Genomic DNA, 26,414 nt, shown 5'->3' with positions numbered 1-26,414 from the left:
TTGCATCGAGAGCTATGGTAATGTTGCTCTGAGTGAGCGAAACAACATGCCGTGAAGGGTTTCGTCGCCTCAAAAATGGTGATTTTGATGTTGACGACCACCCTCGTGAAGGAAGGCCAAAACCTTCAAAAACGCGCTAAATTAAAGGCCTTGTTCGAAGAGGATTCGTGCCAAACTCAAGAAGATCTTGCTTCAAAATTAGGAGTTACCCATCAAGCTATTTCCAAGCTATTGCATGCGTTGGGGATGATTTAGAAGCAAGAAACTTCGGTTTCTTGTGAGTTGAAGCCAAGAGACGTCGAGCGTCGTTTTTTCGCCTTTAAACAACTGCTCCAGCGGCGAGAAAAGAAGAGGTTCTTCATCACATCGTGACAGGTGATAAAAAATGAATACATTACAGCAATCCAAAGAGGATAAAATCTCGATTCGGTCGAATATTCACTGAGAAGGTTATATTCTACATATGGTGGGACCAGGTCGGTGTTATTTGTTATGAGCTGTTGAAACCGAGTGAAACCATCACTGGAGAACTGTATTAAACTCAATTGATGCATTTTTTTCATAATAAAGTTACATTTTTATCGAAAAAACAGCGAGAACTTAGTTGCGCACCTAATGTCGTAAAATATATCATATATATCGTATCTTGAAAACTAAAGCTCATAGAAAAAAAACAATGTAATTTTGAAATCAGCGCCCCAAATATACTTAAGAACAGTATTAAAATCGTTTGCACCATTTTCTTTGTTGACCTGTGTAATAGATTCATTGACTACTATTAGTATAATTTTTTAAATAATTAGGAACTATTTAACATTTTAATTAAGAAAAATATCATATAAGGTAAAAACATACTAAGATACTAATTTTTAAGAAGGTTAGTTCATATATAAATCGTTTGGTTCTTTTTGGAACTTTATCCAACGAAGCTCAACAAGCCACCTTGGTTGGGCTCAGAGTGTTTTGCAACAAATGCAAATCTATTCTTTTCGCCGGTGGATTTTACCGGTCTGTTTTAGAAGTAGTTAGAGTAGAAGTTAAAGGCCAACCACTTTTGACAGACTACATTTTTCTTTTTTCTTGATCTCGAATGAAAAATTTTGTAGTGCTGACAAACTAGTACTATGTCATTTTGTCCATAGTATAAGTATGCCATTTTGTCTGAAAGTGAACAAGAATGAATAAATCGTCAAAATAAAACTTATCGAGGATTGTAATATGGCTTTTTTACATTAAACAATTGCAGAATCATTACTAAACACTGTGTCATTTTGTCCATATATTCCATTTTGTCCATATTTCACCTATTAGTAGTTATATTATTAGTTAGTTAGTAGTATTAGTTGTTAATGAAAGGAATGATAATAACTTCAAAATTAAATTTGATTTTTAGTAAAAGCATTCAAGCATAATTCACCATAACCAAGTAAATTAAGTCAATATATATAATAATAATATAATAAATTTCAAATTATCATTTTCATCTATTCAACTATTAGATTTGTCTAACTTTTAGGGAGAAGTCATCAACACCAGAACTCTCAGCCACGCGCCCTTGTTAATATTGATTACACAATGATCAGCGGTTCAGCCAGCTCAACTCCCATCACTGAATCCGAATGTGAAGCAACTCCTTGCGCATCTCCGCCGCCTATTGGTTCAGCATCGCAATCCCGACGTCCTTCTGTGATTTTGAGTCTGCGTCGACTTAGTGAAACATTAGTATCACTTGCGTTTGCAAGGACAACCAAACCAACACCGGCTGCTCCGGATATAGTAATTGTTCCAACGCCAGATGCAAATATACGGGATTCTAACACCGCTATTTCAAAGTCGCGTTCAGCCAGCTCTCGCTTAGAAGCAATGGATACGTCTGGTAGTGGTGCGTTGAGCCCGGCGGTCATCCCGAGCCACGCGCGTAGGTCGAGCGCCAGCGACGTGCTAAGGCGCATAAGAGAACGCGAGGTGATGAATAGGTCCGTGTCAAGTGGAGCGATCATGGGCGGTAGAGGCGGCGCCAGGTGCATGCGAAAAGGTAGTATGTTTTAGATGAGTGACGCACGGAAGTCAAAAATATGTAGGAAGAATGGTGAGCACAATACTTTATATCTAGAACAGAGTATAGTTTTAAATATATTTATGTCTGGCAGTAGGTTTAATTAAATGGATACAAATTATTGTAAAATATTGGGTTGGGTAAAAAGAAATCCATTATTTTTACGTGAACTTCAAGACTTTATTTAACATGTTTTGCGTTGCCCGATTTAGGTCAAATATGCACCATTTTGTTCTATAATTTGTTGCCATTTTAATGGTAGCTTCATTATGCCTCTCTTAAAAGTCTTGGTCCTTATTAGCAAAAATCTCCAGCAATTGATTTTCACACTCTTCCCTTGATGCCAATTTCTTATCACTAAAAAAGTTTTGCAATGCAAGAAAAAGATGGTAATCGCTTGGTGCGAGGTTCGGACTGTATGGTGGATGCATCAAAACTTCCCAACCAAGCTCCTGGAGTTTCTGACTATAGAAGTGTGTGGCCTGGCGTTGTCCTGATGGAACACGACACCAGTCAGAAAAAAAGGAAAAACTCCAGGAGCTTGGCGCACCAAGCGATTATCATCTTTTTCTTGCATTGCAAAACTTTTTTAGTGATAAGAAATTGGCATCAAGGGAAGAGTGTGAAAATCAATTGCTGGAGTTTTTTTGCTAATAAGGACCAGACTTTTATGAGAGAGGCATAATGAAGCTACCATTAAAATGGCAACAAATTATAGAACAAATGGGTGCATATTGGACCTAAATCGGACAATGCAAAACATGTTAAATAAAGTCTTGAAGTTCACGTAAAAATAATGGATTTCTTTTTCCCTAACCTAATATTTAATATAAATTGTTTTATTTGATAAAACCTACTATAATACATAAATCGTACCGATAGTTGTTTATTACCAACAAAAGAGTAACAATTATTAGCCGGTGCAGAATTTGAATAAGTTAGTGAAAATTATGCGTAAAAATACTATAATATTAGATTGGCAACTTAGTAAGTGCGGATTTTTATTAGAAAATCAGAGTTATTCAGTGGAACTAAATAACTTTATTGTGTAATGTATTGTCCATTTTGATCAATCATTTTTTGTTATCTTTCAAGAAGCATCATTATCCCACTATTATAGAACTTTTGGTTTTTATTAGCAGAAAACTGAATCAGATACAATTTGATACCATCATAATTATTGAATTGTTTACCATTCAAAAAGTTTTGTAAAGATCGAAACAAAAAGCAATCAGAAGGTGTAAGGTCAGTACTGGTGAATATGGCAGTACCTCCCAAACAAACTACAATAATTTTTGCCGAATGGGCAAAGATACATGATGTCAATAATGGAATCTGAATCAGAATCAATCATAGACATCAGAATTTATCATTCGGTTGGGTGATAAGAGTAAAAGTAGATAATTTCTTTGTGAACAACTTTGTGACAACTAGAGCGTTTTTCATCTTTGAGTGAAAATTCACCAGACAAATTTTGGCAAACCATTTTTAACACTACCGCTTTTTTAGGGCTTCTTTATCATAAACATCTCATAACTTTTTGTGAACCTTGCAGAAATAAAAAACAAAATATGACAAGAATTTTCCATTTGATTGTAAATTTTTCAACAAACGCCAAACGAAAACTACGCAATCGATCAACAAATTATATTTTGTTAATGGACATCTAAATTCTCTACTATCCAATAACAAAACGTATTTTAGATTGGAACCTAGTCCAACCTAATAATTCAATTGGAACCATCTAACCAAGCTGAAAACGGCACTTACTTAGTCGCCAACCTAATAATTTTACATAAAATATGTTGAACTTAATTTATGATTATTTTATAACGCGATCAATATTTAGTTAAATATTATATTAAATTAGATAGCTTATGGAATGAATACGTTTTCAAATTAATTAAGAAGCTAATTCTTCGGTAGAAAATACGATAACAAAGCATTGTTATGGCAACGCAATCTTATCCTTCTTTCTTGGTACTAAAAACTGTGAAAATGATGCCTATTTGCTGTACGAGCTGGCGATTTACACATGAATTGTGCGTTAACACAATAACATTCTTTCTAAGTTGTTTTATGTCTAAAATAAATCTGATCACACAGCAAATAGACAGCATTTTCGCAGTTTTTAGTGCCAAGAAAGAATGATAATAACGCTATGTTATCGTCTATTTTACCGCAGAATTTGCCCCTAAGTTTAGTTAATTTAATCGAATATAAAATTATGATTAATGATCATTTTAACAGCAATTTTAATAAACAAGCTGTCCATCATTTTGATGTATGCATATTTAACTAAATTATACAAATGCTAATTAATATGCCGTTAGTGATAGTGTCGCGCCACTCAATCTAAATACATCATTTCAAGTCATTTGAAGCATAGAAGTTTATTATAGTATTACGCACTACCAGCTTTATATAACAAATACAAGTAGTAATTTTGAAATCCTTCAATGCTTATCTATTGTATACATACATTATTATAAATAAATAGAAATATTAATATACAATACAAAATCAAGATCTATCTTTAGATGATTTGAAAATAAATAGGATCCGTTTTTATTGCAACCAGTTACTTATGTATCGTGGGCTTATTAGATTTAATTTTAGATACATAATTTCATAAATTACAATAAGATCTTATAAATAGCTTTTAGGTAATATTATGTCCGTCGTTATATCTTTAAGAATTAATAAGAGCGTATAATTTGTGAGCATAAATAATTGCATATGCAATATGAACGGTGAAAAAAACTCATTTCGCGAGGAAACTGCCCAATTTGAATATTAGTGCGAAGCTATAGATTTTCAGTTTGACGCCTTGTATTCCGTCTGTAGAATATATAATAGAAGGATATTATAAAAATCATTTATCTGAATTGAAATTCAATATATTTGAATAAATAATAAACACACTATGACCTTTTGTACATAAAAATATATATAGAAAAATAATTTCATGCTATTCAACGCACCGATTTACGTGACAATATATTTTCATAAGTTAGCATGTATATTCATAACGATTAATATTTTCATTAAAATAATTGTATGATAGTATTTGATAATTTGGTATGTGCATTCTTTCTAATCTATGTTTTGGTGTTGACATTAAAATGAACATTTGATATGAATATTTTAACGTCATATCTACGCCCCGGCGGATATGAGAACTATAATATTAATTATAGATAGGTTGCTTATATATACAATTTTCGTATATGTGTGTATGATCATTGAATTTTGCAAAATAAAAAAAAATATAATTATTTAATAATTTGAATACCTTAGCCTCAACCAAAATATAAATTGAAAGTTAAAGTAGATACATTATTCAGAAATTGAATACCTTTATAATTTACTTCGCCAAGCTCGATCTAAAAATAAGCTGATCAAAATTATTGAATGAATTAAAAGAATTTAAGACATTTATATTTCTTACTAATAAAAAATAATATTGCTCACAGTACTAGAAACATTGATGAAAACAAAAAAATACTAAATTCATATTTCCAAATGATTGTGTATATTATTTTTTTAACTCAATACTCGAAATGTAGCGAAATTTGAGTTATACTATTCTGTTTGTAATTTACAGTGATTTTTAAAGCACAGTATAATGCACACTTTTTTCTTTACAAAGTTATTTAAATTAGTTCAAAATTATTTTAAATATATTATCGACTAGACAATGCTATATTAATGTTAATATTAATTGCATTTTATTTTCAAAAATTTCAATACAAAATGAATTGCAAAATTGATTTCGGAATTTGTTTAATTTGCAATGCAAATTATATTGCTTATATATGTAAAGGGTAGGCAGGGGCTTAAAAGTCTATGAGTAAAAGGGTCCATCACTGATATCTCAAAAACCAGTAAAGTTAAGAAATTTTTAACAACAATATTTTAAAGTAGAGGGCACAAGATGTATAATCAGCCATCTCCTTGATTATTACGACGTTGCTATCAGGCTTAAAAATCCATAATAAAAGTATTTATATTCGTTGTTAATTTCTTTTGGTTGTTCAGTTTACGAGACCTTAATTAACGTTATTTAATTGTTTCGAAGGATGTATTGTTAATTTTAAGTTATATTCAACCTCTATAAAAGCTTATATGTGGGTGGGGTGAAAAGGGCCAACTGAACTTTCACCCTGGCAAAGGAGTAAACAATAAAAGCTGGTAAATGAAGAAGTAAATTGAGTTAAAAAAAACAATTTTACAAGAGATAAATTAAATAGTTATTCTAACTCTGCTGATGAATATTTCTGACAAAATACCAGATCAATGTCTTCTCTGAAAAAAATGCACTAATAAAATTTATATTTTGTATTGGTTGAATAATGTAGCTATTGTTTCGCAAAATCTCTTCAAAATTAAAAATAAGACATTGGAGGACTTGTTTTCCTCTTGGCTGTCCCAATTTACCGCGCTTATGGGGCAAAATGGACCAATTTTTGAAAAACAGCAAAAAAATACATTTTTACATTATTGGATTAACTGTAAGTTTAACTGAACATAGTCAGATAGTTGTTTGTTTGATATGTGTTATTTGTTGTGATGCAGTTGGTTTGGTTTTCACAGTATAATTGCTCAAAATCAAATTGGACTTTTGTGCCCCGTCCTACCCTATATATATAGTACACCAAAATCAATTGTATCTATTCGATATAAACTATTAAACTTAATAAGAAATTGTTTTAAAAAAATGCTAGAGAAAGCTCGTCTCGCAACATTTGATCATTATATATTTGGAGAAAATGGTTTTATTAAACCATATGGTATATTGAATTTGTGTGAATAGTGTTACCTGCATCATTCTCTACCAAAATCTATTGTACAAAGATTTGTTAGTTGTTGTAAATTTAATTCTATTATTTGTGATATAATTATTTCAGAGCTCTAGGGTTGTGTACAAAAATTATATTTAGAATCTAAAAGAAACGATTTTATTGTCTTGTTATGATTAAGTTTACTTTATATGTTTGCACGAATGATCTCTGAAAACTGCTTAGATTGAATGATGAATATATAGATCTCAAATAATGCATATATTCATGTAATTGATTGATTATGTTCGTAAAATATAAATAGATCAAAACAACTAAAATACTTTGCCACATCGCTCTTGTAGTATCATGCGAATATATCATGAATTTGCTAATTTTTAATATTACGGTTTGACTAAACTAAGCAACGATAAATACAAACTTATATGAAAAATAGTACACAAAATTATAAAACAAGATATAATTTTTAATATATGAGTACCTTGTAAAACCTAGTCATTATAAATGACATTTGATTTTTATCAATCATCGCCGTTCTATAAAATGTTTTATTATATAAAATAAGTGCAAAGTTTTCGTGTGATTAGTAAAAAAGATCACAAAAGCACTTATTATTATGAATTAATTTTATTAATAGGCAAACCTTCTAAAGTGATTTTCTGAAATTACAGTAATACTTTAAACTTGAGCATGGTTATTAATTGCTTCATCTCTTTTAATACAATTGTGATAACTAACAAATGAAGAGAGGTAGCATCATAAGTTGTTATTGATACATTGATTTGGAAAACTAATTAAATAAATTGCTAATACTTACAATTAGTTAATAAATAAGAAATTCGTAAAATATATTAAATTTTTAATAATGCAAATTATTAAAATTACTACTTAGAGAATAAAACTGTTACTTAATTTTATCTAAGAAATATTACAAATATTAATATTTATTAGAATATACGATAAGCATTGTAAACATTTCCGCTACATTTTTTCAAATAACGATAATAATTAAATTATCTCATTATTCATTCAAAAATGATATCAAATCATGCACTCATATTATTCTCATCCATATCTACATTTTCTCTGTTTGTTAAACATGAACCTTAAGTTTGAGAAAATGATGACATGAATGAGCTCGAAACGAAAAGCTTATGATCTTAGTTAATAATAATTCCAGAATTTGGATATTATTACTAGCAATTTTCACAAATTTCATATCTTTATAATTCGTGTCACCCGAATAAAAATTATCAACAAATTTTGTAGAGTTTCATTTCACTTTATATATAGCCACTTCTCATATAACGGCGGTACTATGGTTATCCTACTTCGTATAGCCGGAGTTGCAACTGCCCTCCAATAACGCGGTTTTTGTTCAACAGCCCATAAATTGACAACCTATGAATGACTCTAGTAACCAAATATTATTAAAGGATCAATCAATCAATCAATAGGATATTATCCTAATGATAGGGAGATGTGCTAATTATTTTTTGGCCAAGGAAGGTCCTGCTGTTACGGCGATACAGAGCAAAGATTTCAGAAAATAGAATTCCAGTTTTTGAGAGAACGGATCCCAATTTGAATGATCTGATAAACATTCTATTCATAATGATGGAAAGAAGTGGTGATTAGTTTTTGGCAAAGGCAAGTCCACTCGTTTCGAAGATGCGGAGCTAAATGTACTAAAAATTGCAGTTTTGGAGAGAACTAAGCATCCGATTTAAATGATTCAAAAAACTTTCTGCTTGTGTTGACAAAACAATTGCAATTTCTTTTGTATATCGAAAATAATTCAGATTTTAATTTTAATTCTTGCTAAAGTTCTAAGGCTCACTTATATACTTTAAATAAATAATTTTAACTTTGCAATTTAGTTTATATAATTCTAATTAATATTAAACAATGATACAGTATTTATAATAATCTATTCGGAAACATTTAATATTTCTCAAACGTTTCGTTACAATTTGCCTTAAGACACGATGCCATACGCCGCTAGTTTATTACTCAGATAATAAAAAACATGACGTATTTTATAATTTTAATTATTATATGATATAAATTATATATAATGATATCATTTTACAGTATAATAACTGTAACAGTTTAACTATAAATTATTATGGCATTTTATATGAAATTAAATAATTCATTCTAAGCCCATAAGCATTCAAATTTTGATGATGTATAATCTAATTTTATTACTAAAGTAACATTTTTTTAAAAATTTTCATAGTTGTGCTTTTAATCATGGGGAAATAAATTATTTATTACATAAAAATCACTAATTATATTAACTTTTAAAATTTAAGATAAAAAAATTGAATTTACTATTTTTGCTAATATATTACATTACTTTAATGCGCAGATGTATCGTTAACTGCGTTAGGCGACTTAGATCTTTTGACTTTTATTTCTTTTTTAACTTTTCTTTTTTGGTGGATTTTTTTTCTTATTAACCTTCCTTTTAGTAGGAGCTTTTTTCTGCGAGATTTTCTTTCTTTTCTTGAGTTCTGCTGCTCTTGTTGAATTAGTTATAGAATTTTCATCTATTTCTGTGAGGTCATTAACGAAACCCGCCTTATTCTCCTCAGATTCTTGATGTAATGCATTTTCTTTGGTATTATGGGATTTTTTCCCATTTTTGCCACGTTCGATTGGTACAATAACCTTTATTGTTTGATTTGTATCTTCAACTTCAATTTCAGCAACAACTATTCCTTTACTTCGATTTGGATTATTTGTAGAATCCGTTGAATTTATCACGGAAGCCGTCATATTACATTTACCCATTCCTAACGAAGAACAATTACCAACAAATGGTGTAGTCAAATTTTTCTCTAACTTCTTTTCTGCTAAATTTGTGTCGTTACTTTTAGTAATATTAGAAGCAACAGTTGAATTATTTGCGGTCCAAGGTTTTTTGGTTGATATTTCAGGAACAGCTAAAGAAAGTTTTCGAATTGGCGACTCATTGTTTTCACCTGGAAGTTTCTTTATTTGTTCTTCTACTTTACGATCAGTTGATGGAGCTTTAGTTGTTTTAATTTTTGTCTTTTGTGTCATTTTCACCTTTTTTGTACTGGGTATTTCTATAAAATTATAATTTGGCAATAGTCATTGTCAAGACTTTTACATCATGTATATTATAAATAAATAAAAATAAATTTCTTAAATAAACGGCTTCCTTAAAAAAAATATTTAATTCAACATTTTCGGGTATATAGAAGCCCCGTCCTTCAAAAACTATTGATAATTTTTTTACTTTTACCACTGAATATTTTTCTAATCAAAATCGCGATAAACATTGAAAAGCAGTAGAAACTAAGCTTGAAAATGCGACAAAATCCATGTGCTCCCTAGTGAGTTGATTTTATTACTAAAATTTACAAATTATTTTCTCAACCGATTCTTTGATTTATATTTACGTCTGGTTATTATCGGAAATTCTATCATTTTATGCCTGATTTTTTATCTATAATCTTATGTCAATATAGAAACATTAATCTTTTTTAATAAATTTATGAAATAAAAAATTGTAAGGATTGATGTTTTTTGATTATTTTTAAATTCATTCATTTTTAAAATCATTTGTAAAAAAATTGTTTCCTTTCAAATGGTTCGTAAAATTGGAAGACATAAGCATAACCATTAAGTTGAAAGGATGCTGTATATTGAGAATCCAATATCAATATTGTTCTCAACAAAAATCATCATAAAATAATCAAACTCACTCTTGAAATTTAAATTATAAATGTATTTTAATATATAAAAATATCTCTGCGATTATGTAAAATTCTTATGAATTACCTGTGACTGGTTCTTCGACAGCATTTTCACTTTTTTTAATTTTAATTCGTTTTTCCGACGTGCTATTTTGTTCCACTTCACACACTATAGTGTGAATACATATGAACAGAAATAATAATATGGCTAAAACGTTTTTCATAATTCTTGTCTTAAAGTTAGACTTGCAATCTGATTAGTTTCGAACAACTGATCCTCAATTTGAATGGATTCATGAATTTATACGAATGCACAGTGTTTAATTGAATGAGCTATTTCAATAATATTTGGTGAAATACTGCAGTGCATTAATAACAAATTTCTAAATTTTTAAACTATTTTTAATGCTATGCGGTTTAAATATGTTGTTTACACATTCATATCTTTTGTTGAAATCACGTCTTCCGCTTCGCGAAATGCGAATATTGCTATAGTTGGTTTCAAAAATGTATACATTAAATACTTTAACTTATAATTATACTTCATCATAAAATCTTCGATGACTTTTTCCATCCAATATAGTGCAGTTGATTTATATGTGGAATTTGTAATATTAATTCTGATATAGAAATTTGTATTAAATAAACTAATTTCATATTCAATCTCATGAGAAAAATGTGTTTTTACCAAACCAAAAAATCAAATTAATCAAATGTAAATAGCTGATTTATTGCGAACATTTCACTTCATATATACTAAAGCGACCTCGTAGTCTGTAGCATACATTTTTGGAATATGTTTCAAATTAAAACATATTAAAGTCGATTAGATACTTTGAAAGTGTTCATTATTTCTTTAATTTTATTACTATTATTATTTGTTTTACTATTTGATCTTTATAGTTCAATGTATTATTCATTCATTCTATAGCAATTTCTTCGATTATTTATATTTTTATTATTATTATTATTATTGTTGCTGGTATTATTACTATTATTATCATTATATGGACGGCGTCTCAATAGAAACATTACATTATTTTTTAATGTTTTTCAAGCTAAATTATCGAGTGTTACTTGTAGTTTTATCAACTGTTGCAACTAAAATTGAAATTAAAAAAATAAATTGACTATTATATATTTATGTTAATAATAATTTTCTCCGGATCAAATTCTTTCCTATTGTCAATTTCTGTTATAGCTTTTATACCTATTATAATTCATTTAATTTTATTTTTAAATTAAAATCTTACTATTGTAGTGACATTATTAGCTAACATTGACTAATTGTATAAATAGTAAATTCCTCAGTTTTATTGAATATAGTTGAATAGTTAATAATTTGCTGCGGGATTAAATTTATTAAAAAATATTCATTATAGATATTTGGCATTGTTTACTGCACTTACCTGGCTCTTTTATGTGATTATGTTATCATTTGGCCATATTATCATTTTATCCTATTATGTAGTAGGTACAATTTAAATAAAATTTATTAAAATTATTGACCAGTCTAAAATTTGTATATGATTCATACATTCATATAATACTTGACTATCGTTTCAACACTCATTGTTAACTTGGATATATATTATTTAAATTGTAATGTCTAATAACTCTTGAATGTTTGATTTATTGCATTATTTTTCAATAATCAAATAAAATAGTATTATTTAAAATAGATTCATAAAAGCTATTTCTATTTATCATTATTCCTATATTTTTATTAAACTAACAATTATATTATAAATTCTCTACTTGGATCATTGGGACAAAAAAAAGAAACTACTAATGAAGTCGACACGATACGAGGTAAATCACCTGCAGAATTACTAAAATTAGACTTACCATTAGATGAAGATGATTAGATGATTATTTGTTGCGAAGCACTCAAACTTTTCGTATTTTTTCATAATTATTTTAAATTTTCACTTATAATCATCAACATTGTGTATCTTTCATCTAACGATATAGTTAATTATTTAATTAGTGTTGTTAGTATATTGAATATGTTTAAAAAAAATAGATGCACCAAGAATACGAAATCTTTAACATGCTCTTTATCATAGATAAGAGATATGATATTTACACTTTAAAATATCTATATGTCAATTATTAAATATTATTTTATTTAATTTACTATTAATTAGTATTTTAAAAGCACAAGTTAAAAGTGTGTATCATCGTTTCTCATATTATTGTTTAGGGTTCTCTTATAGTCCTGTTTAAAGACCTCTCGACCGATTATCGTCTAGTGATTGAACAACAGGAAATGAAATGTATTTTGATATTAGTTATTAGTTGTGTATTCTTAAAAACACTTATATTAGTAATATCTGAGCAAGTACAATTATTTTAATAGTCTTTTGAAAATAGTACACGTATTTGTTCAAAATATTTAAAGTAGTTTAAATGCGGCCCTGCTGCCGCGTAAAATTTTTCGTGCAAGCCTGTAATTTGACAGCTCCAAAAAATGGCGGACAATTTCTTTTACTATCAATGCATACTCTTCTTTTATCTATACAGTAGGCCCTCGCTTTACACGGCACTCTGGGTACACGGTTCCCATACTACACGGAGCTAAAAATCCGACATCCCTCCGACTACACGGATTTCTTATTACACGGTATTTCGTCAACAGCCCATAAGTTCGTTGTGCAAAAGGGTATTGTTGTAAATTTGTTATCGACTTTTATCTTTTAGACATGCATGATTGTATAATAGCCGCCTAAGAACACGTTTGAGCTAATTACTGCGTCGCGCCAATTTTTGAATAAGGTGTCAATTTCGTCACGTCATTTACGTCATTTCGTCCGTATTTCTCCTACTTCAAGTTGTATTTCTTGGTCTCCATACAACGCGATAAAAATGGTGCGATTTGTACCAACTCTGAGTCTCTCATAACACGGTTCCCATACTGCACTATGTAAGGTTCCATATAACGCACTACGAATTAGCCTGAATTGTATGTTAAATACGAGTTTCTTATAGCACGGTTCCTATACTGCACGGTACGCACTTGCCGCGTAAAGCGAGGGTTTACTGTATATCAATGCATACCATAAAAATGATTTAAAAAATAAGTCATTGTACTAAATATGTTTTAATTATTTGGTTATTTTAATTTTTGCGATGATCAATTTAATTTATATTAATTAACCTTAACGTAAACTTCAAGAACCAGTTGTCAATGAAGTGAACTTCATAGTATATTTTATTTAGGTTTCCTTCACTGTTTTCGAATAATATTTTGACAGATCCTTCTTATGTCATAAGGTAGTCTTTAACCTGAAATGTTCAATATTATTATATTTTAATATTTTCATTTGCAAATTTTAGCTATACATTATTTAATCGTATGTAATATTAACTTTGTATTTAAACATCCCTATATGATAAATTTTTGCAATGTTAATTTACTGACATTTTCTTTTATAAATTATATAACTGTGCTAGGCTTTTCATGGCATTGTTGTGTACTGTAAATATTGTATTTTTAGGAAAATGGCAAACATCTATCAACTTGGATTTTGTCGGTTAATTCCGAAATCGAAAAAGTTTTTAAGTGCAAAACATTTAACTGTGACATCAGTTTGTAATGTATCTGGGAAGGAAATGAGATCTGTAAATCCGATTGAAAGGTTTCCTCCTTATGACTATAAGAAGAAAGGATACGGATTTATCAATGCGTTTTTTGATTACACAACTAAGAGATTCAATGATAACACAAAGGTATAGCCAAAATTGTTCTTTTTTAGTTTGAAAATTTATAATTCATATTTTACAGGTTATTACAGTGGAAGGTCCACCAGCTGTTGGCAAAACTGCATTTGCTAAAGCTTTGGCCGAAGATTTAGATATGAAATACTTTCCAGCTGTGAGTTTTTTTCTTCATTTTTATCATTATTTAAATATGTAAGTTGCACACTATTTTGTTGAATATTTTTCATGTTTAGGTTACTATGGATCACTACTATATTAATGAATATGGGTATGATCTCAGACAACTTGATGATAAATTACCTGAATCATGTAAAAGCATCGATTTTGATAAATTTCATAAAGATCCGCATAATAGAAATGTAGCAACAATGCAAATTGTGTTATATATGAAAAAGTATGTATTCATATATTTTAATTATATGTGTATATATAATATTTAAATACTATACTAATTTTTTGTTACAGATATGAACAATATCTTGCGGCTCTTGCCCATTTATTAAATACTGGACAAGGAGTTATTTTAGAGAGAACTTGTTACTCTGATTTTGTTTTTCTAGAAACCATGGCTAAGCATGGCTATGTTTCGCCAGGAGGTTAGTCATTTATGTAGTCTTATGTATTTTACTACACCTTATTTTAATGAGTCTTTTTAATGCATTGTATCAAACAAGTTTATAAAGCGTTTATACAATTGATTACAGAACTAAGTATATATATTGACAATTTTCTTTAATATTAAGGTGCCTCTCATATACTTTTTTATGTATATAACTACATCATAGTTGATTTAATGTAATTTATTTAATATACTTTTATTTTTGTTGTGTAGCTCGTTCAGCATATTTTGAAATAAGAGGCAACACAATCACAGAATTGATGCAACCTCACCTTGTTGTGTATTTGGATTGCCCTGTTAAAGATGTTCAAGAAAAAATGAAAGCCAGGAATGATCCAGCAGAATCTACTTCCAAAGTTTATACTGACAAGTATTTGAAAGACCTAGAAACTGCTTATAAACAATCCTTCTTGAAGGAAATAAGGTAAATTTAAAATTCTTTTTACTGTAATAGAAACTTTTTTAAAACACAACCCATGACTAACTCATTAAGATTTGATATATCTTCATGACATCATTAGATATTCACATAATGCTATATAAAGTGCATGAAAAACAACATATATAATATACATAATTGGTTAATAGCAATTAAACTAGTCAGTAATTATGAATTAATTGGTAATTGTATATATAATAAGTTATATAATTTTGTTTGGGAATACCGACTTTTCGGCATTGCTCAAGGAAAGACTCACTGCAGATAACATAAAGTTGTATGCAAAAATATAGCTTCTCTAATATCTCTTTCTTTTTTAATGTTATATCTTTCCGAACAATACTCTTTATGTATACATATAATAATTACATGATACAACTGCTTCTTGAGACACCACAAAAGAAATTCTTTTTTTTATTTAATACTTTCAATAAAAACAATTATATTTGTCTTAAACATAAGCATTTATAAAAATCAATATTGTAAACCAATTAATTTTTTCAGTGTACATGCTGAGCTTTTAGTTTATGATTGGTCAAAATGTGGAGAGGTTGAAGTTGTAGTTGAAGATATTGAAAGAATAGGTAAATATCTCTTTATTAATATATTTTTGCCTTATTTGAATAAATCATTTACGACAAATCTATATTATATTAAGATTTCGACAAGTACACAAAAGAGGATAAAAAGTTAAGAGATTGGGTGAAACCAAAAGAATGGGATTGGAATAATGCACGAATGCTGTAAGTATTAATTTAAAAAATGATTAATGAAAATAACTTGGCTATATTGAAAATCATTTTTAACAGGTATACTGATAGAGCCAATCTGATGCCATACTTCAATATACCAATACTTGATGTCCCAGAATTAATCATACCAGCCGAAGATGTAATTGTTATGGATGAAGTTTATGGCGAGGTTTGTGTTATATAATATTGATAACAGTTATTATATTAGATCGAAATTTAAACCAAAAACTATGTACAGGCACCTGGAATGAAATATGAAAAAGGATTCAATGCCGATATGGGTGATAGTGGTATATGGACAAAAACATCATAAATTTTATTATATATTTAGATGAAGGTTCTGTTCAGATACCAATCAGATAATGTATAAACCATAAATTAAATATATAAAAAATAATATAAGTAATATTTTTGAATTTTAATTTTGTATGTGTTTTTAAAAAAAAAAAAACTTGTAGGTGGTTATTTAAAGCTGTTGATGGATGATATATTGCAAAAATTTCTTTAAATTATTGCAAAATACAAACCATGGATTTAGAAATATAATTGTTTTCAAAAAATATATAAAAATCGTAATCTTGAGCTAAATTTATTGTAAACGATTATTGTATGATATATGAGGTATCCTTATCATTTTTCAATTTTTTTTTTTCACTTTAATAACATTATTATTAGGATTAACAACCAATATGTTGAAATGGAATTTTTATATTTATTTTTAAATTGTACCTTTTGAGAATCATATGAATTATGAAATTTTATACACTAACCAGGAAAAATACTAATATGATTATATTGAAATATAAACAATATAATAATATAACTGATTACAGTAAAAAATAAAGGATAGTATGTAATTAAGAGTAGTAGCATATTAATAACATGATGATAATATAAAACAAAACCAAAGAAAAACAAAAATGTATAAAAGATTATGAAGAAAACAACTAACATTTTTTTATTTACTAATAGCTATATTAAAATATCACTAATATTAATAAAAACAATTTTAAAAGTTAAAGGACTTTTTAGAAAAACTTTATAAAAAAACTAAATAATTATGAAAAAAACAACTAACATTAATTTAAAAAAAAAATACTAATAGCTATATTAAAATATCAGTAATACTATTTAAAACAATTTTAAAAGACAAAAGACCTTCTAGAAAAACTTAGTCAACAAAACAGTGAAAAAACATTCACAACTTCTTTCACAGTATTTACTTTTTTTTAAATGTTGTAAAAAAATATTGATTTAACCTATAAAAATTCACATACTCAAAGAAAATGTATAAATAAAATATATATTTATATAGGAAAATTTTCTTCTAATAAATGTTTACATTTACAAATTTCAAATTGGGGTAACGAGAAAACGGCCTTGAAAAGCGCCATGGCGCGTTATTTTATATGCAGCTAACTTCACGGCTTCATTTGCTTACTTTCATATTGCGTATATTCATATTCGTACTACAAACATGTCGTGCGTAACAAATTTTGGCATCCATTGAGTTTTTCATTATAATTTATTATTATAGGCTTACAATGATATGTCAGTGCTTCAAAATTATATGAAAGTACTTTAAGATTTGTGATCTTCTAAGGTACATATTTACGTGGTGGAATTCCTTTGAGAGTAATACAAAAACACATGCATGGAAAAATTAGGCACCCTAGTTTTGACAGCTCGAATATCGGCATCAATACGGACGCTAACATGAATCACAATACAAGTGTTAAAGTTGGAAGTTTGAAGCAAAACATTGCAAATATTAAGCAATTCGAGAAAAAGGATAATTTGTTGTCATATGCGTTTGATCATATTTATGCATGTAACGAAGGAAATGTAAAAAACAATACAGAAAATACACACATGAATTCCGATCAGAGCGAAGTTAATAACGCAGTGGAAAATAAAGAACGCTCTAGCGCGTTTTCTCGGCTAAATGATAACTTTAATAATTCGATTAGTGAAGTGAGACATTTAAAGGATTTATTATTGCTGCATTTGGATCTAATTCAGCAGCAAAGTGAACAATTACTGTCAAAAGACAAATTAATATCAACGCTTAAGCAAGAAAACGATTTAGTAAGTTCAGCGACGCCATACATAACCTAAAACTTGTTTAATTCAATTAATTTAATTTTAAATAAACACAAACACCTTTTAAATTCAGAAGGATTAAGAACGTCATAATAATTATGTCATTTATTATTAACTAAAATATTGTTATTTTGAACTAATAACATTGATATTAAATTTTGTATTTGTGAAGTAGTTGCAAAGTATAATTTAATTCATTTTCAACATATAATAGAAAGTATAGAAAAAATGTAATGACCCATGAAGCAAAATTTATGTATAAAAAATGAAGTTCATATCAATGTTAATTGCATTTAATGAAATTATGACTGAAATTGTGTTTATGAATAACAATGACATTTCTGTTTTTGTTTATAATCAGTGTTTTTGTATTTTGCTTCTTATCGATAGACTTTTCTATATATATTTTCAAGTATTACATATTTCTTACTCAATAAATAAATATGAATATCATTTTTCTATGTGCTTCAATTCAACTATTACATCTTTTATTTATTCAAAAACAAATTTAATCATAGCTTGAAAAATATGTATATTTATCTTATATAGCACAAACCAGAGTGTAGTCAATTTTTTCTACAGATTTAACTGTTTTTTTTTTTTTTGCAGTTAAAGTCTAAATTGAATCGGACAGATAGAAGGGTGTATTCAAAACGAAATAATTTGAATGGGATAAATACTAGATGCCAAAGTCCAGAACAACTGCAAAGTCAATCCCCTGTGGAAGTATTTTTATCTAATGGTTATTGCAATAATTCACAGGAATCAAATTCATTAGAAAAGTCTCTAACAGTTTTTAGTCCAATAAATTCAGATAATACACATTCAAATAACCAAATTTCTTTAGAAAAAAGTAAAGACAAAACTAATAAATCGAGAGTAATCAAAAGCAATGGAGTGAATGACTCTGTTGAATCCAGTGTAATTGGTGAAAATGGAGGCAATTTGATCAATAAAATAATTTTACATAAAATTAACACAAATTATGAGCTATCACTCAATAATGGTTTAAATTATGAAAGTAATGTAGAACAAACAAATGGTGGACTAGGCTTAGAAAAACGAACGGAAGATTTATTGTCACCTGTTAATGTTAAAACTGAGGATAAAAGTTTTTGTGAAGAAGGAATTTCTCTCGATTCAAGCAGTTCGAAGGCTAAGAAAAGAAATATTGAAAATAATACTATTCTGGGTTCTTTTGGATCAGAACTTCTTAACCATCATGAACCTAAAAGAAGAATACGAGGTAATTTCTATGTTTTTTTTGTGATTAAACTTTGAATGTAATAATTAGTGATTATTAGCTTTTAAGCAAATAAAATAAACAATAAAATCTTGACCAAATTAAATAATTATATTTTGCATATTTGCTAAAAGTGGATAAGAGTAAAAATTTAATTGAATAAATTGCTGGTGCAAACAAAATTTGATTATTGTTTGTAATAATATTATAAATTTTTTTTTTTGTAATGAAATTTTTCTTTTTTATTGTCATATTACTAATTTTATATATATATATATATATATATATATATATATATATATTATATGACTAAATGAATAATTTTCTTGTAGAACTTCTAATGACGAGTAAAGAATATCATATTGCTATTGGGGATGTTGAGTTTGGTTCAGAAGAACAAGAAGATGTATCAATTAAAGATCAAAGTAGTATCCTAGAGGTAATATGTCAAATTTTATTTTTTATTTTTATAACGTATGCTACTCTAATGTTATAAAATCATTAGGTTCCGCGATGGTGTGGCCAAACATATACAAGTTCAAATTCTGTTGAAGGGATTGAAAACTTAGATGACAGTATTATTGCTAAAAGACATATGAAATGGGAAATCGAAGAAAAGAGAAGGAAACGGTGTGTATCATTTTCATTTAATGCAGTTAAATCATTTTAACTTACATAGGTTCAAATTGAAATTGAACATTTTTGCATATCTTCACGTTTTGAAGTCTTCTGAACATTTTGGCATACCTCAGAAGAAAAGGATGTGTGTGTGTCTATATGCAATGTGTCTGTCCATATACAATTTTTTATCGAAAATTTTGTATCACTTTGCCGATCTGAATGATATATCTGAAATAGCAATCGATTTCTACTAATAAGGATTAGTGCTGATTAGTTTCTGGGAAAGGTTGGTCCAGCGGTTTCCGAGATACAAAGCAATTAGTGCAGAAAATAGAAACTCGATTTTTGCGATAACCGGGCATCCGATTGGAATGATTAAAAAACATTAAATTCGTAATGATGGGGGGAAATTATTTCCCCCCAGTTTTTGGCAAAGGCAGGACCAGCCCTTTTGGAGATACAAAGCTAGATGTGTAAAAAATTGTAGTTTTTGAGAGAACGGAGCGTCCAATTTAAATGATTTCAAATACTTCTTGCTTGTGTTGACGAAAGGACTTTTTGGGAAAAACAAAAAAAAATCTTTTCAATTTTAAAATTTCAGAAAAAAAATTTAATATTCTTAATTCTAGCCAAAACATTTGAAATAAAATTTTAACTTTGCAATTCATTTTATCATTCTTAGAAATATGATACAAGATTTTTCATTCTAACTCCCCTTCGAAGGGGATTATTAAGTTTTCTTTACTTTTCATGTAAACTTATATAAACATCCTTGTTCAATTTATAAGTTTTTATATTTTATCTATAAAAGTCTAATAATAAAAGTTACAGTATTTATAAAAATATATTTAAGTAGATATAGGATGTTTTAGCAATTTGCTTTAACGCATGATGCCATACACTACTAGTTATTTAATTATTTTTAGGTAATATTTATTGATATATTACTATTTTGAAAATTTCATATATATTGGATTATTGTTCTATTATATATAGTTTCTTAAATATCTCGTAGATTTATGTACGAGACGTACCCCAACATACGAGTTTAATTTGTGCCATAACCAAGCTTGTTTGTCAAATCGCTTACATCTCGAACAGTTTGTCCCACATAACTAAATTGAAATGCTATTAATTTGTTTTAGCATTGTGTTTTTCTCCAAATTTCCAGTCACGTTTTCGGGCGCACGGATCAACCGATTTGAATGGTTCAAAAAACATTCGATTCCTATTGATAGGGAAAAGAGCTGATTAGTTTTTGGCGAAGGCAGGTCCAGCCGTTTCGGAGATACGAAGCAAAGAGTGCAGAAAATAGAAATCGACTTTTTGAGAGAACGGAGTATCCGATTTGAATGATCTAAAAAACATTCAATTAGTAATGAATGGGAGAAGTGTCTATTAGTTTTTGGCAAAGGCAGGCCCAGCCATTTCGAAGATACGAAGCTAAATATGTAAAAAATGGCAGTTTTTGAGAGAACTAAGCGTCCGATTTAAATGATTCAAAGAACTTTCTGCTTGTCTTAACAAAATAATTGATTTTGGAAAAAAAAATTGTATAATTTTTTTTTTTTTTAGTTTTTTTGTATATGGAAAATAATTCAGATTTTATTTTTATTCTGACTAAAGTTCTAACCAATCTCCCACAATAACTTAAACAAATAATTTTAAATTTCCAATTCAGTTTATTTACAATGTTACAATATTAATAATAATCTATTTGAAAACATTCAGTATTCCTCGAACATTTCGTTACGTTACGGGAAGTTCCAGCAATTTGCCTTAAGGCACGATGCCATGCGCCCCACTAGTTATTTATTAATTTAACTATTGTTTTTTCTGTCCATTCATGATATTGCAGAAATGAGTTAGACATGTTTTCTGTTACCACTTTTTGCAGAAAGCTGCTTATAAATTATTATGAGGACTTTAGCTTTTAGTTCTACTTTTACTATTTTTTATCAAATTATTTTTTACCAAATTTTGAAATTTTATCTGCTACATTATTGATGCTGCCCTTGCTTTTTATACATCTATGGTAATCAAATATAGAAAAAATATATTTATGTAATAAATAGTATTTATCAATAGTTATGAAAATATGCATTATTTATATCATTATTTATTATATATCATTGCAGGTGGGATGTACAAAGGATACGGGAGCAGCGCACTATCGAGCGCCTGAAGTCGCGGCAGAGCCGTTCGGGTAACACTCGACTAAGTGTCGGAGGCGCAATGTCGGGTTCAAGTAGCGGGATTTTTGGTTCGGCGGGGGGTCGACTTTCACCGAATGGAGAAGAGGACGTTGGGTGCCAAGCGCCGGAATCACTATGGCCCGATCCGCATGATGCACGCTTCATAGTGCTAACTGAACAGTTGCCTGTGTGCGCTCTCGGAGCCAATTTACCTCTTCTACAACCTAGGTATAAATTTTGATTCACTTTATTCTATGTCTGAAATTATTTTTATTTGAACATGCAATAGAATACGTTTATGATGACTCTGACTGTAGTGCGTAACCATTTATTATGGCATAATTACACTATGAAGTTTGGTTTTCAGATAATTTTTTTTTTATAAAAGCTAGTCAGATATAAAGTTGGCTTATTATGACTCATTTTTTAGTCAAAACAGGCCGATTTATAATAATTTGTTCATTTTTATATTGAATTGAATGTTTGTTATACACAATAGTATTAGAAGCTGTGTTTTCATTAAAAAGGAAAAATCATAATCATAATCATAAAATAAATGCTTATACAATGTACTGATTACATGCTATTTTTTTTTTTAATTTAATATGTTTGTATGCACATTTTGGTTACTATGTTTATTTACTGCAATACTTACATGCATACATACTTATATAAATACTTAACATATGTAGCGGGTTGCCAACACGCATAGCGGCTTGTCAACACGCATCACATGTCTCTGGACAGATTGGCCCATATAGTGACAGCACTGAGAAAAACAAAAGGAAATTCAAGTGTCAGATCGGACACGGTTTTTGTTTCTCCCTAGTCGAACTTGCCAAAATGTATAATTTTCAAAACCTTTCTTTTTCTATTATAAATAAGAAAATACCAATCACATTTTATTAACGATAAATATGACAACACATAGTGTCGTGGATATTAATCATACATAAAATAAACCAAATATAAATAATATTTTATGAAATTTATTATGACTATAATTTGGACAATTCCGGTATTTCTACAATATGGAGCACACCTCCATATTTTGGTGACCCCGAGAGTGAACTAGCAACACACATACAAGAAGGTAAGAAGATCAAGACATATTTTGAAGTAGCACAAGAAAAAAAAATAAATTGAAGTCTCAAGAATTATTAAGAAAAGAATTTTTAAAAATATAAATAATTATTATAAATGGCTCACAACTTCCATAATTCGAAGAGCATTCTAAGCATACAACTGAGACTCCGACCACGCACTTCAAGATCAACAACAACACGTGCTCAATAAATCACTTATTATCATGGTAAATAAGTCGATAATAAGCACCATGGCAGCAGACAGGGAGCAAACAATTTGGCAACCGCCACATACACTCAACCGCTAACTCACCAGCGAAGGGCCACATACAATCAACCGCTAACTCACCAGCGAAGGGCCACATACAATCAACCGCTAACTCACCAACGAAGGGCCACATACACTCAACCGCTAACTCACCAGCGAAGGGCCACATACACTCAACCGCTAACTCACCAGCGAAGTGTCAAATATACTCAGCCGCTAACTCACCAGCGAAGGGCCACATCTACTCAACCGCTGACTCACCAGCGAAGGGCCACGTAAGCAATCAACAAACTCAACAAGCCAACACGGCAATTTATCACACAATCTCAACCAAAAGAAATTTACAAGGAAGTTCAAGAATGGCAGTCAGAGATGCGAAACAATCTTTTTCATTAGGGCGGAGTGATGTAGCGGGTTGCCAACACGCATAGCGGCTTGTCAACACGCATCACATGTCTCTGGACAGATTGGCCCATATAGTGACAGCACTGAGAAAAACAAAAGGAAATTCAAGTGTCAGATCGGACACGGTTTTTGTTTCTCCCTAGTCGAACTTGCCAAAATGTATAATTTTCAAAACCTTTCTTTTCTATTATAAATAAGAAAATACCAATCACATTTTATTAACGATAAATATGACAACACATAGTGTCGTGGATATTAATCATACATAAAATAAACCAAATATAAATAATATTTTATGGAATTTATTATTACTACAATTTGGATAATATTGGTATTAATATGGAGGACTACTACACCTCCATACATATATGCATTATATGTTTAAAAAGGTTTATTAACTTCCCGTAGGGTAAGTTATTGTAATGGGCCGAAAATCGGAATTGAACATTTTTACATTTCTCGACGTTTTGAAGGTTTCTGGACATTTTGGCATACCTCAGAAAAAATGGATGTGTGTGTGTATGTATATATGTAGGGATACAAATTTCCAGTCACGTTTTCGGGCGCACGGATCAACCGATTTGAATGCTTCAAAAAACATTTGATCCCTATTGATAGGGAAAAGCGCTGATTAGTTTTTGGTAAAGGCAGGTCCAGCCGTTTCGGAGATACGGAGCTAAATATGTAAAAAATGGCAGTTTTTGAGAGAACTAAGCGTCTGATTTAAATGATTCAAAGAACTTTCTGCTTGTCTTAACAAAATAATTGATTTTGGAAGAAAAATTTTTGTTTCAATTTTTTTTTTTTTTTTTAATTATTTGTATATCGAAAATAATTCAGATTTTATTTTTAATTCTGACTATAGTTCTAATATACTTTACAAATAATTTCAACTTAGCAATTCAGTTTATATAGTTCTTATAAATATTAGACAATGTTACAATATTTATAATAATCTGTTTGAAAACATTCAGTATTCTTCGAACATTTTGTTACGGTACGGGAAGTTCCAGCAATTTGCCTTAAGGCACGATGCCATAATTGCCTCAAGACAGAATTCCACTTACAGCTAGTTTTCTTTACAAATCGCCTTGTGTATTTTCCGCTTATTATGGCGTGTTTGCCAATTGCCTTCGATGTTATTTTAAACGGATTCTATTTATACCACTTGTGTAAAACAATATTTCAAGAGTTTATAAGCATCTATATAATTGAAGTATGTTATTTTTAATTACACGAATGATGAGGCAAATTTTGGTCTCAAAATTTTTGTAATTTTAACATCACTGAACAAAATTGTGATAAAAAAGTGCAATGGGTCAATATTTTTGAAGATACAAATATGTTTGGATTAGTTAATTTTATTAATCGAATAAAAAAAAATATTACTGTGAATTCTTAATTTCTTACTCACTGTTATATATTTTAAGGCATTATTGGTGGATATTGAAACTATTATTTTATTATTATTTTTTTTTTAATTATAATTTATTTAAGTACTGAGTGCATGTAGTGTTGTAGTGTTTGTTCATCTTGTTTATGAGATCATACGTCAAAAATAAATTAAATTATAATTTATTAATATAATTTTTATATACTTGCAGAGAGTTTTCTCTACCTTGGAGTACTCGATCTACAGCAAGATCACCTGGAGGAACAGAATCGAGAAGGTCATCACAAACAGCTAATAGACATCGACGACAAAGAAGGCAACGCATCAAAAGGTAAGATTTTGAATTTTGAATGAATTTTAGATTTTCAATATAAATAATTTGATTAATGATCTATTGGAAACAAGTTTTACTTAAACGTTTTATTTTTATTACTTTATTAATAACAAATGATTTATCAATTAAATAGGAAGAGTTAAATTCTGGGGGTTGTTTTCTATGAAATATTAAAGTTCAACCTCTAATAATCTCATAATTTCAGTAGCTTGCAATTATTGAAATAAATATTCTGAATTTTTGTGCAGGCATTTTAGAGCATTGTGTTTTTTTCTGTAAATTATTCTATATACTATTACACAATAGTATCCTAACAATAACAAGCTCATTTTATTATATCTATTTGTTTATACCGATTATTATATAAATCTATGGAAAAGTATTTTGTAATATTAAGCCAGTTTTTGTTAAATTATTATTTATAATTAATGGCATTGAAATCACATTTGAAACTAAGTATTTATTTTAGAAGAAAATTAATTTTTTTCTTTATTTTGCCACCAGTCGCACAAAATCATTAGCGTAATGCGGATTCTATATGATCTAGTAAAATGTTTAAAAAACATTGAGATTTTGGAAACCCAATAATTACAAGTAATGCAAGGAATTATCAGTAAGTATAAACCTCTATATTTTTATTTTAAG

General features: G+C 28.9%; 2 protein-coding genes across 2 annotated transcripts; both read left to right on the top strand.

Moving 5' to 3' along the window:
- The first annotated feature begins 13,822 nt into the window (after positions 1–13,822).
- LOC113366700 (NADH dehydrogenase [ubiquinone] 1 alpha subcomplex subunit 10, mitochondrial-like) lies at positions 13,823–16,498 on the top strand. The gene is made up of 10 exons (XM_026608356.1): positions 13,823–13,865; positions 14,090–14,321; positions 14,377–14,466; positions 14,546–14,706; positions 14,778–14,908; positions 15,145–15,355; positions 15,875–15,954; positions 16,029–16,113; positions 16,180–16,291; positions 16,361–16,498. The coding sequence occupies exons 2-10, from the start codon at positions 14,094–14,096 to the stop codon at positions 16,433–16,435; spliced, it is 1,173 nt and encodes a 390-aa protein (XP_026464141.1). The 5' UTR covers positions 13,823–13,865; positions 14,090–14,093; the 3' UTR covers positions 16,436–16,498.
- Positions 16,499–17,584: 1,086 nt separating this feature from the next.
- On the top strand, positions 17,585–26,414 carry LOC113366399 (male-specific lethal 1 homolog). Its single transcript, XM_026607998.1, has 7 exons — positions 17,585–18,210; positions 18,835–19,471; positions 19,801–19,907; positions 19,974–20,098; positions 22,228–22,512; positions 25,647–25,766; positions 26,274–26,414. The coding sequence occupies exons 1-7, from the start codon at positions 17,773–17,775 to the stop codon at positions 26,293–26,295; spliced, it is 1,734 nt and encodes a 577-aa protein (XP_026463783.1). The 5' UTR covers positions 17,585–17,772; the 3' UTR covers positions 26,296–26,414.

The sequence above is a fragment of the Ctenocephalides felis genome, unplaced genomic scaffold (assembly GCF_003426905.1).
Source record: "Ctenocephalides felis isolate EL2017-DRISC unplaced genomic scaffold, ASM342690v1 CF-g0.4_SCAFFOLD_01170, whole genome shotgun sequence".
Taxonomy (NCBI): Eukaryota; Metazoa; Arthropoda; class Insecta; order Siphonaptera; family Pulicidae; genus Ctenocephalides; species Ctenocephalides felis.
This window is presented reverse-complemented; position numbering and strand designations above follow the sequence as displayed.